The sequence below is a fragment of the Cinclus cinclus genome, chromosome 6 (assembly GCF_963662255.1).
Source record: "Cinclus cinclus chromosome 6, bCinCin1.1, whole genome shotgun sequence".
Taxonomy (NCBI): domain Eukaryota; kingdom Metazoa; phylum Chordata; class Aves; order Passeriformes; family Cinclidae; genus Cinclus; species Cinclus cinclus.
Window position 1 is genome coordinate 21,943,256 of NC_085051.1, and position 12,117 is coordinate 21,955,372.

General features: G+C 38.5%; 1 protein-coding gene across 2 annotated transcripts in view; it reads left to right on the top strand.

Annotated features, from left to right (window-relative positions):
• The window catches only part of TTC17 (tetratricopeptide repeat domain 17), a 55,445-nt gene extending 45,329 nt beyond the window's left edge, over nt 1–10,116 (top strand). For both annotated transcript variants that reach the window (XM_062494252.1, XM_062494253.1), the window contains exons 19-25: nt 109–274; nt 2,608–2,728; nt 3,050–3,209; nt 3,675–3,758; nt 5,242–5,361; nt 7,561–7,704; nt 9,058–10,116. In XM_062494252.1, the coding sequence (XP_062350236.1) occupies nt 109–274; nt 2,608–2,728; nt 3,050–3,209; nt 3,675–3,758; nt 5,242–5,361; nt 7,561–7,704; nt 9,058–9,189 (927 nt within the window). In that variant the 3' untranslated portion in view covers nt 9,190–10,116. The remainder of the gene's footprint in view (nt 1–108; nt 275–2,607; nt 2,729–3,049; nt 3,210–3,674; nt 3,759–5,241; nt 5,362–7,560; nt 7,705–9,057) is intronic.
• The last annotated feature ends 2,001 nt before the right edge of the window (nt 10,117–12,117 follow it).

Here is a 12,117-nt window from a genome sequence, read left to right on the forward strand (position 1 = left end):
AAAATTCTCATCTGTAACATCTTTGGGCTAACACAAGTAGTGCATTGAAGCTGATAACAGTCATAGTGTTTCTTACTGTTAACCTTGCTAATACTGTTCTTTTGGTAGATCACTTTTCAGGTCAAACGTTTAAAGAAACCGAAAGCTGAAAGCTTGGATCTCCAGGAGCCAGTTGGGAGAAATGTGGAAGAAGGGACTAATGCAGAAAATGAAAACTTATACCAAACTGCTCTAGAGATTAGTGGACCAAAGATACCTTCTCCTGGACCAATAGGTAACCTGCTGCTTCTAGAGAAAGCCAATAATTTGCAGCTTTTGTATTACTATTGTTTATTTCCTTTGCAGCCTTTATATTACATTGGGTTATTGCTGAAAATAAGTGTCACAAAAACTGCATAGTGAAATGTCCCTTCTAGATGAGTACATGGAAAAATAAGAAATCTCTTCCATCTGCACCTTCTTGATGAAGTGCAGCCTAACTTGATGTGTTGAATTAAAACTTTCTAGTTAATTTCCAAAATTTCTGGGGATGAGGTGGTGAGAGTGGAGAATGAAAGAGGTAGATACTGTGAGTAGAAGTTGTAAGAGGGAAAGGGAACTTAGGTAATGTCTTTTGATAAATTGAATGGGCAGAGAAGTTAGTTTATCAGGATGCAGAGTAAGAGTTGGTACTGACTTCTGGCTAAATATAAAACATAAAATTCAAAGAGAAGGAGCTGAAAGCTTAGTCTAATAAAAATGAAGTAAATAAATAAAAATCAAGTGTTCTGCTATAATTGTTCAGTAATATGATAAGAGAAAACTTAGAGACTGTCTTCCAAAATGCTGTACAGCTACAGAAGAGTAGTTTTGCACTGACAGAGATGAGATTTTTGAGAGGCAGATAGAGCTTTTGCTAGTTGAATAAGAGGAATTGGAGAATAATCTGTTAATATGGTGCCAAATAATAAAACCCAAGTAATTGATCCCCCATACTTCTTGTCTTACCTTTCAGTGGATCTAAAATCTTAATGTTGTGGGACTGATGTGTAAGCAAAGTTCTACAGTGCATCTTAGCCCTTGATGATTTGATGACCTGGAAAGAGATTTCACATTTTGAAGGCTTTTACATTAAATCTTTAACAACCTCCTTTTTTAGCAACTGACAAATGTAGGTTATTGAATTAAATTTTTAAATGGGAGGGAAGGAATACATGAAAAGAGACTATCATTTGTGAGCACACACCTGTCCTTTCTTCAATGTTTATCTTCTTTCCCTCTGAGTTACCTTTGTGGCTTTATTACATAGCATCCCTTGAGTGTAAAATTTCCAACATTCCTGTGAGACAGGGTCTGCTGGCATCCTCTTTGCAAGAACTAAATCATCAAAATTTAAATAACAAATTGGAGATCACCTGGAGAGTTCTTGGTAGAACAGAGAAATGATGGTATCTGTCTCCTTCTCAGACTACTGAACTTCGTCTGTAGGATTTCCATACCTCTTTATGTCCTTTGCTGTTCGTGCCAATGAGAACTTGCACTCAGATAGTTCACAGTGGTGATGATGAGAATGGATCATTTCCCTTTGAAATTTCCCTTTTATTACAATACTTGACAAAATACATGGTATTGCAGACTTCTTTGTTACTTGCAAAATATGATGAAGTGGTTTACTGTAACTTGGATGAGAAATAGGCATTGCATCCAAATGGGCAAAATTTCATGTAACTAGAAATGAATACTGAAATACTGTCTACATAGCTGTTTTGATAGACTGGCATGTTGCTAAACTTGGCTTCCCACTGTGCAAATCTACTGCGATATGAATGAAAATATGAAGTTTTCTTGTGTTTGAAATAGTTTGGATGTTTCTGATACAAGAGGAAAATGTTTCCTAACATTTAATACAGACCAGTTTTCTAGGACTTGACATAGTATCCATCAAATTTGAGGGAAAGATTTCAGTTGGCTTTAGTTCAGATGTAAAGATCAGATTCATGTTTCTCTCAGTGATCTGTTTGTTAACATAAAGCAAGTTATTTAACCTTTCCCTGCCTTGCTTTGCTTCTCTGCAAAATGGGAGAGCTAAAGTGTAATTGTTAAATAGTTTCAGGAAGGTTTCTATCTTGAGTGTAAGAACACAGTAAGAGCCAATGACTGTCTTAGACAATACTCATTGAACAGTACTGGCAATATTTTTTTGCCTGGAATTGCAAACAGATAGACCAATCAACTTTTATTAGTTTTTAACTGTAGCTGTAGAACATTACTGATGACTACAAATTTGGTTTGAGGACATTTAAGTAGAGACATTACCTGTAAACGAGATTGGCAGTTGTTCTTAATCTGTAGTTTTGGTAAAAGTGTAATGAAACATATTTTGAAACTTCATCTCCTAATCTGTCTTGCGCACGATCCATTTCTGCCTGTGCATGCTACCAGTCCCATTCAGTCCATTTAGATTCAGGAATGTTCTTAAAGAAATGGGTGTCTGCAAGACAGTGACTTATATAATGTAGGGGATGTATCCACTGGCTTAAAGCATCTTAAGAATCATTATACTGAAGGAGAATGTCCTTACGCTTCCAGAAAGTTTCCTCTCTTTATTTTTTTTTTAACTTTCTCAAGGAAAAAGGCGTGACTACCGTAGCCTTGGCTGGCCAAGTCCTGATGAATGCCTGAAACTCCGCAGGGTAGAGCTTACAACTGTAGCCAGCACGTGGCTTGCTGTTTCTGCTAAAAACATTGAGTGAGTATCTTGAATATGAGCCCTAAGTAAGTTACTTACACAAAGCAGGACAGTTAAGTGGTCTTCAATGTGTGTAAACTGAAGATTTTACGTTAGTAAGAAAGAAGTTCCAGGATTTCTAAGATGTTTGAAAACATCATGTGGAATTTCATCAGTTAGACTTGAAAAGTGCAAGTGCAGATGAGAGATCCAGTTTCTCTTGCTTCTTGAGCTACTCAAATGAGCTTCTTCCAGGTTCTGGGTAGTTTACTTTCACTAGAGAGATTTCTGATGACTAGTCTGTTCTCTTAACTAATTTGACTTGTTTTATGACGTTTGTAGCATTACAGAACACATTGATTTTGCCACACAGCTGCAGGAACCAGCCATGGAGCCCCTTTGTAACCCAAACCTCCCAGCCAGTATGCATACTTTGGACCACCTGCAAGGTGTTTCTAGTCGGGCCAGCTTGTATTACACTGGAGAAAGTCAACTGAAAGAGGTATGCCAGAACTGAAGGCTGTCACACAAAAAAGGCCATACTATAGCAGATTCAAGGTGCATTTAGCTCAGTGCCTTATCTCCAGAGGTGATTTTCAGTGAGTGAATGCCTGGATAAAACTGTAAGAACAGTGCAGCATGAAATTTTACCAGAATGTTTTCCCAGCTATCTACAGTCTGGCCTGAGGGAAATCTTAAAACACCATTAGTGTCTCTGTATTTATAGCTCTTCATGGATGAATTAGTGAAAGTCCAATTCAGCATACTCCAAATTTCTAGTGTTCTTAATATTCAGTGCCATGGAGTTATAGCCTTTGTTATACAGATAGTATCAACTCAAGATAGACAGTGATGTTTAGGTTGAAGCAGGTTGCAGCATTTGTAAAACGCCGAGCAAAAAAGCAACCAACAAGCAAGGGGACATCTCTTACCAGGTTCCAGGATCTAAGCACTTCCTCTTCCACAGGTCCTACAGAATCTTGGCAAAGACCACTACTCACCACAGTCACTAGAACAAGTTGGTACTCGAATAGCCAAAGCTTTGGAAAAGGTATGTGTAAAGGAGAAAATGAGAAATCTGGGCTTAGTGCTCATGACTGGCATAGTGGTCAATCCGGTCTCCAGTCATTTGTCTGAAATCCTGCTCAAGGAACGTATTAGTACTTGGACTAGGGATTTGTGTCTATTTAGCATCTGTAATGCCCTCACAGGTATTTTGTTGAGGTATATCCTGTGTTTATGCCATCAAGTGTCCTCTGTATCTTTCTGCTGAAATATAAGTTTGTCAAATGTCCCAGTGTTTCCCACCCTGTAGTGAGCAGTGTTGCTGATTATTAATTTATTAAACTGTTCTCAGTTCTCAGGCCTCTTCTTTCTATTTATCCTGCATTGACTTGGAGCTTATGGGAAGTAGAGTTAAGCCATGTCTTCCCTCTCCAGCAACACTCCTGGCATGCAGTAGTCAGCTCAAAGGGACTTCCTGTTTTTTCAGCCTGCTGCTTCTACCTGGTACAATGTTGGCCTGAAGTGTCACGTGTTCAGGCAGAGGTGTGGTACCATGTGCAAGCCTGCACTTCCTGTTCTCCCCAGAGAAACCCAAGCTTCCTAGCTAAAGGCTACGTAGGACCTCAGCTGTGAGCCCTAGGATGAGAGGATTAGGGACATAATTTTCATAGGCTCTGCAAAGCAGACAGAGATGCCAGGGATTGCTGTTCTGTATTTACAGCTAGTAGGTACAATATCCCAAACTACTATAGAAAAGAGGGCTTAGTGAAAACAGTTTGCTGCCCCTAGCCTGTTGGACCAAAAGCTGTCTGAGGTATTTACTGTGCTTTAAAATTAAAACCAATATAACTTCGCCCAGCCCCTGAAAGTTACGAGTTATCCTCATGTTACAAGATCTAGTTTCTTTTCACTTTAGATGTATACTAGCTTTTTCTCTTACATGCTAGAGAAAAACATCCCCTGCACACACCAAAATTTATCCAGAAAAGCTGAATGTTTAGTGCAGAGATTAGAAACAGAATTCGCAGTATTTTCCTTTGTAACACAGGGAATGGGAATCGGCCAGCTAGAGGCTGGGTTTCAGCCAGTTTCTGGACTGAGCTGCATCCCAGGGCATCCTTTCTCTTTCCAGTGACTGCAGGGAGCCAACAAGTCCTATCAGCTAAGTTAGCTAAGTTTTTTCCTTCGTGTTGGGTAATGTGTGTGCACATATAGATGCTCAGCATCAAGAGAGCTGGTTAGAAGCTGTTGTGGCTGCTGAAACTGTTGTTACTGTTGAAAGCTATTTACCTGCTATTCCTTTCCTAAGGAAGTAATGTTGCACTTGGAATTTGTTTGGTTTGGCAGTCTCATTTGGCTATTTGCATATATGTTGTCAGAAACTTTTTGCTGCTTTGAAATAGTTTAATGCTCTTTTTAAGTGTAACATCCTCTACTCAGCATATCAAATAAATTGAAAGAGTGAAAGGTAGGAAGAGTATGCAGTACCGGTGTTTACACAACAGTTTTTTGTGTTCTTCTTTTGCCAGAATCAGACTTCGTGGGTCCTCTCTAGCATGGCAGCTCTTTACTGGAGGGTGAAAGGCCAAGGAAAGAAGGCGATTGATTGTTTACGGCAAGCATTGCACTATGCACCCCATCACATGAAGGTGTGTACACATGTGTGTCCACTACCCAGATAAAAGAACATTTTGCTTGTCATGGCAGAGCTTTCACAGACTCTTGTTAAGGCCAACACTGTATATCAGGTGTCTGTAATGCATTAGGTATTAGCTGGTTGAGGTGAAACCAAGATTTTAACAATTTGTTTAGTATGAACTGTCTCTACAAAAAATAAATGCTGAAAGGTTCAGTGGAATTTCCTGCACTTCAGTAGGTGTGACACTTCTCTTGGCATCCCAGACTCAAACTTCCTCCTGTTAGTCAGGACTTTGAGTCTTCATCAGCCTCTGTCTGGACAAGGCTTCTAACCTAAGATGTGGGAGTATGTTTTCTGGTTATGCTTTTAGAGAGAGGAATATGTCTTCTGGTTGTGCTTTTAGAGAGGATGGGAGGTGATTATCTAAAGGAATTACTTAAATGCTTGAATCTTAAGCATTTGGGCTGTGAATCTCAGTAGTATACTAGTCCTTGACTTTGTGCAGCAGTTCCTTGCTCAAAAAAAAAAAAAAAAAAGCAGTACTTTGGACACAGTCTTCTCTTCAGTATTTCAGTTGGCTGAAGTGCTCTGTACCCTTCACCTTGCCAGGTGCTGTGCTGAGCATTGTAATGTCTGCTCTGAAACACCAAGCTTCCCCTTGCAAACTGATAAATGCAATATAGGCTCCTTACTCAACATAGCAGATTTTTTTCTTTGGGACCTGAGCAACAAATTGTGCAGCATGGACAAATGTAAACTTCACTGGAATCTTTGTCTTCTAATTTTTCTGAAAACTGGGAGACAACGTAATTCACACTTTCAGAATATTATTAGAAGGATTTAGCCATTAACAGCAGAAATGCCTCAACTAAGAAATGCACATCCCCTCTGCAAATCCTTTGTATGTTTCCTATAATTCTATCTCTTTGCATTATTCATTTAAAACAAGGTTGGAACCAAGACCTAAAACATCAGCTTTTGCTTATTTTCCTGTCTTTCTATGTAATTGGTTACTCAGGAAAGGAGTCCTTAGCTGTGTGATTTGTAAGGGTCAGACTATGGATTGGAAGCTACAGTTTGGCAGGATTATGGTGGAGTAGTGCTGTTTTCTAGAAATATGATATAATGTTGCTTGAGACAGTATGACTCTGAATTTGTACCTTGTTTTTGTCCTCCATATTGAAGCTGCCTCCAGAGAAAACTCTGGATTTAGTTGTAAAGATAGAGCTGCAACTTTTACTCAGAGTTAGCACTGAATTAAAAGCTTTTTTGTGTGTTTTGGTTTATCCTCCTCTTTTTGTGCACTTTGGCTACTTTCTCTTGATTTTTCTCATGCAAATAAAAGGTAATTAATTTTCCTGTGAACTTCTCTTGTGTTTCTGACTTCCATAATATCTGCTTTGGAAGCATGAGTAACTTGTCCAGCACAGGTAGTCCTTGACACGTGAAGGTCAAGCATTCAGGGATTGCATACATCCAGAACTTTTTAGTTGTCCTTTTGAAGGTACCTAAGCCTTGGTACTAAGTGGTATTTTGTGCTTTGAAGGGGTGAGGCCCAGCACCAAGAGAGGCTGTTATGGTTGCCAGGGCTCTACAGTTTTTTCAGTCAGACAAGGTCACAGTCTGGAAATCCAGGAAATAAAGAACATACCATCAGTGTCCAGCTGAGAAAATTTTATTTATAGCTATTACTGAGCATCAGAATAACAATTCTATGGCAGAGGCAGGACAAAAAAAATGATTCGTGTGTTGCACTTATGGTTAGACCGTGTTTTTGCTTCTCTGATGTCCCCTTTGTTCATATTCCTTTTCTTTTTATGCAAGAGCTGAAGGAGGGTACTCAAACAAAACAGTTTGTCTTGTCTCTAAAGTGTATCTCATCTTTGGGGGGAAAAATAGGGTAAGAGCTTCTAAAAACTAAATGTACATACACTTAAGTGAGTTAATTTTTGAGTTTTTTTCTGTCCAAGAGTCACGTTCGTCACTATTATGAGTGGATGTGGATGTGAAGTTTTTTTGTTTGTAACTCAGGCCCAAATGCAGTTTTGTATTAAAATAGGTCTGGATCATTACTCTCAACATCAAAAGAGAAGGAAGTGGGTAGGACCCAGATGGGTGCAGTTTGGTGGTGGATTCTTCTGTTTGTCTTGCTGATCCTGAGACAATTGCAATGGAAATAAACTGTTTGTTGCTTGCTCTTCTCCTCCAGGATGTACCACTAATAAGCCTAGCTAACATCTTCCACAACGCCAAACTCTGGAATGATGCCATCATTGTGGCTACCATGGCAGTGGAAATAGCGCCGCACTTCGTGGTTAATCATTTCACACTGGCAAATGTCTATGTAGCAATGGTGAGTGTGCTGTCACCCAAGTATAGCTGTCTTTGGGACACTATTTACATGTAAATAAAAAAAGACAAAAGTCTTAGTCTCACAAATAATTTTGAAGGAGCAGCGTTCAAGAGATGTTGGGGTATGATCATCAAGAAGTATCTTTAGAAAGACAAAACTTTTATTATTGATTTTACTCCTATTTCTCATTTAGTACTTTAAAGCCAACATTTTTATAAGCTGGCTTAAGAATTCTGTGTGCAAAGCTTTGTAAAGACAGTAGCAAACAATGGTAATTTGTGTTGTCCACCTATCTAAATACAGGATATCTTTACAATATTGGAAAATTAGTGATGAATTTGGTCTCTGTCTTGAAGAGCTAAGCTTGGTAAAATATGTGAAAAATAAGTGAAAGAAGTTAAAAATAAGTAAAACCCAACTTGGAGTTGTGGTGAGCAAACACAAGGGAAGTTCATTTTCAGTATCTGGATTGTCAATGCCTAACATAATTTGCAGAATGGACTCGAATTTCTTCATACTGTCTATATATACTATTAAAATACACCTTTTTTTAAAAAATCAGTGTTTTTTAAATCAACTCACCTTGATTTAGTTAGTCTTTATGATATGGCCAGAAATTCATATTATCTCTACTGCATAACTAAAGTTACTGAGAAAAGGAACTTAAGAGAAAAAATAAGTGATGAAACTGACGGAAAACCTCAGAATGTTTTGGGTCTTTTCTCCTCTCATTTTTCTTCGAATACACTATTGGATGTTAGCATGTTTTCCTAGTTAATAAAAAAGCAGGGTGGCATAGGTAATGAGATTTCAGCTATACAAAAATAGATGCTATTTCCACATGAATGCTTCTAACTACCAGCCTATCAGTTGAAATTGTCTAGCTATTGTATGCTCTATAAGTCTGGAGGGGAGGGATGTTGAGTTTTTACTCTTTTTATTGAGTAATCTTTTAAAAATAATTTCAGGTTGTTTCTAAAAATGTTAGCTTTTCAGAAAAGTTGGTGGTTTTGCATTGTCCATGAAGCTTTGATCTACTCAAATTCTGACTGAAATCTGTTTTTAAAAGTTACTTTAACAGCAAGAATACTGAGGTGTATTAAAAAGAAAAGGCAAGAACATTGGTCAGTAATTCTCAGCAATAACTTGACTCCTTTCCATGGATTATGCAGAATTGAGAAAAAGAAAATATCAGTTATTTGTGGGAGAAGGAAAACATCCTAAATCACAAGGATTGGTTCAGTTACTTTTGTGCTTATCATGCTGCACTACTGATTTGGATGGGAAAGGCAGAGAAAATGTGTTCACTGTTTTAGAATCTGACTCTTTTCACTCTGGTTTCTTTCTTCACAGGAGGAGTTTGAAAAGGCCATGAAATGGTATGAGTCAACACTAAAGCTTCAGCCGGAGTTTGCCCCAGCAAAGAATCGAATCCGCACCATTCAGTGTCATTTACTTCTGAAAAAAGAGCGACGGTCTCCTTAGAGATCAGCATCTTCCTCTTTTTAAAGAATGTTGTTATTCTCTATTCTGTTCTTAAGTGTGCTAAGATAAATTGATGAATTGAAATTTTTAACAAGACTGTAAAAAAGAGATGGGATTTGGATCAAGGGTTCTTTTATTTTTTTTTTTTTGTCAAATAGAGGAGCATCTTTGGAAAATATATTTCACAGACCATAATTTTAAAACATCCGTGTAAATATTAAACCAAGAAACTTCCATGAGTTCACAACCACCTGTAACAGGACCTAGGCAACTGTTAGTTTTTCCATAATGCTCAGATTGGCATCAGCATCCAAAAATAACTTGCTTCATGTCTTATAATCTAAAGCCACTGGAAATGCAAAGCACACAACCGTACCAAATAGTAAGAAGAGATAATCAGCAGTTCATCCATGTGAAACTCATGCTTTGTCCTGTCTTGTTCACTCCATACCACATTACTTGCTTTTTTGGAAGGAGAGGAACAGACTTTATTAAAAAAACATGAGAAACATGAAGCACTTTTGGAATTCTTCGTTTCTGTTGGGGAATGAGGAGGAGGGAATATCAGGACCCTAAAGTCAAAGTGGTTTTTAATCATACTTGCAGAAAAATAAAATTGGTAAAATCCCAGTGAGATGTTTTATATTTGTCTGTATATTCATAGCCCTCTGCCTCCCTGAGTGGTTGATTTACTAATTCTTTGTTCACTGTATTTCTAGCCGTTTTGGAATAAGGTGCAAGTTTATGCTCATCCTGAGCCATACTTTCAGCTGCCGAGGAGGAGGAGGACATGGTGTCAAGGTATCAACAACAAAAAAGTCAGGTGGAAGATTTCCAAATCAGTTCTGTCTTTGGTTGGTGGAGGACATGATTCTCCAGAATAAAAAAGGGCACATATTTGAAATAAAATTGTTTATGAGCTACTCACAGCTTCTCCTGTACTTTGTGTGTCATGCGCCACTTGCAAGAGTCCAGGTTAGCCTGGAGGAGCTACAGCCTTTTCCTTGGGAGCAGACCAAGCTGGGAGCCAGGAAGGCCTTGACGCTCCTGGTCCAGCCAATGATTTCATGCATACCCATGGAAATTTCCTTGCACCTCTATGTCTGACTCTGTTTGTGGCAGAAGGAAATATGGAAGAGTTAACCAACTCGGCTGTCATCTCAACCTACTCTGCATCTTCTAGTGTTAAACATGCTTTTTAGTGATTCTTTTTGAAGAACTAACAATACTTATGAACTTACTGGGTGTTATTTCTCCCCCAGTATTTTCCCTGTCTCTTTGGTGCAAATTTTGAGTATGGCAGTGGTAGAAACTATGACATCAGTGTAATTTTTGTAATAGTGGAACTTATTATTTCATAAAAGGATCCCTGAATACTTTTATATATGACTGAAGATGAGCAGTTCTAATGCAAATTTTACCTCTGTTTTATTGCAAGTAATTTCCATTTGTCTAGGGAGCCTGACAGAGGTATGAGCAAGTGCTACTGTTGGGTAGATTTTTATTAAAATGGGTGAATGTGTTAAATTTTTGTCAACAGCGTGTCAAATTTTATTCTTTTCCCAAGGCTACTGGAAGGCTGAATGTTGTTGGCTGGAGACAGGCATAGCTGTATCTCTATATAAACTCCAAGAGGAAGATCACTTCATGAAAGATCTAATACCACCACTAGGATCATGGACTGGGATAATGAATTACAGAGATTTCTGATATAGAGCTGTGGGAGGGGAAAAATAGCAAGGCAGGTACAAGTAAATGGAAAGAATTTCCATTTGATCTAGGAAAAAAGCAAAGGCTTTTCCTTGAATTAATGTGCGGAGCGGCTGCTTTTATTCAGTTTCGTTAACTGGTCTGCTTCACTCTTAGTGGTTGATAAAGAGTGGGGAGTCACTTAAATATATCTGGTAAATCTTCTATTTCATGCACTAGTTTTAAAATGTAGTATGCAAAAACTTAACTTGGTAGAAAGCATGTACCTTACAACTTGGTTGTATCACATGGTTCAATCAAGTGGTTGCTATGTGCTGAGCTCTTTTCTACTGCGTCTGTTTTCACTGCTGATGGGCGATGCTGGGATTTAAGTGAAGAGTACAGCTGGTCCTTAAGAACCTAAAGTACAAATATGTAGAGCACAGGTGGTCATCCATGGCTTTGACAAAAGATCAAATTAAAACAGACCTTTTCTGGATTAGCAAGGATTATGCTCATAGACAATGGGCACTTGAAATTGGTCATTAATACTCATGCCAGCTTGCATCTTGCTTACTGCAGCGTTTACTAATTTATTTCTTTAAGAAATGCAGCAAGATGCACTGTACACAGACATCAAGCAAAATGTAGGAAGATTGTGTGTGGCTATACGGTAAATTGGCAGCAAGGAGGTAGCAGGACATTGCTGTTCTTGCTGTCTTTGCCTTTTCAGATAATTTGTCTCTTAGAAATGGTTCTTGAAAATTGCAGTAGTCTGATGATGGGGTTTTTCTTCCGAATCTTGGGTAAGTGCTTAAATGTGTCCTGCCTTAATCCCATAAAATTTGTATGTACAGATGTTCATTTGCTACTTGGCTACTGTGTGCTCTCTCTGCCATACAGCCAATTTTAAAATAGCCTATGCTTCCTTAACTCTATTCTCTGAAATTTTAGGTAACTTGTGGATGTGTGCAGCACAAGCAGTACATCCAACTGAAGCAGGGAAGTAACAAGATCTACTTGAGAGCATAAGCTTGACGTAATGCTAACAACAGAGTGTGTCTTAAAGATTTCACCCACTGGTGAATCTGCTGGGGAGTGCTGACTTCTGCCCTTGGAGAAGGCTAATGGAACACTCCCATCTCCATGCCTTCGACCCTCCTGTATGCATGCCAAGAAGTGGTGGATTTCAGTGTTTGACTCTGCTCAAATGTTTGTCAATTAAAATTAATAATGCTG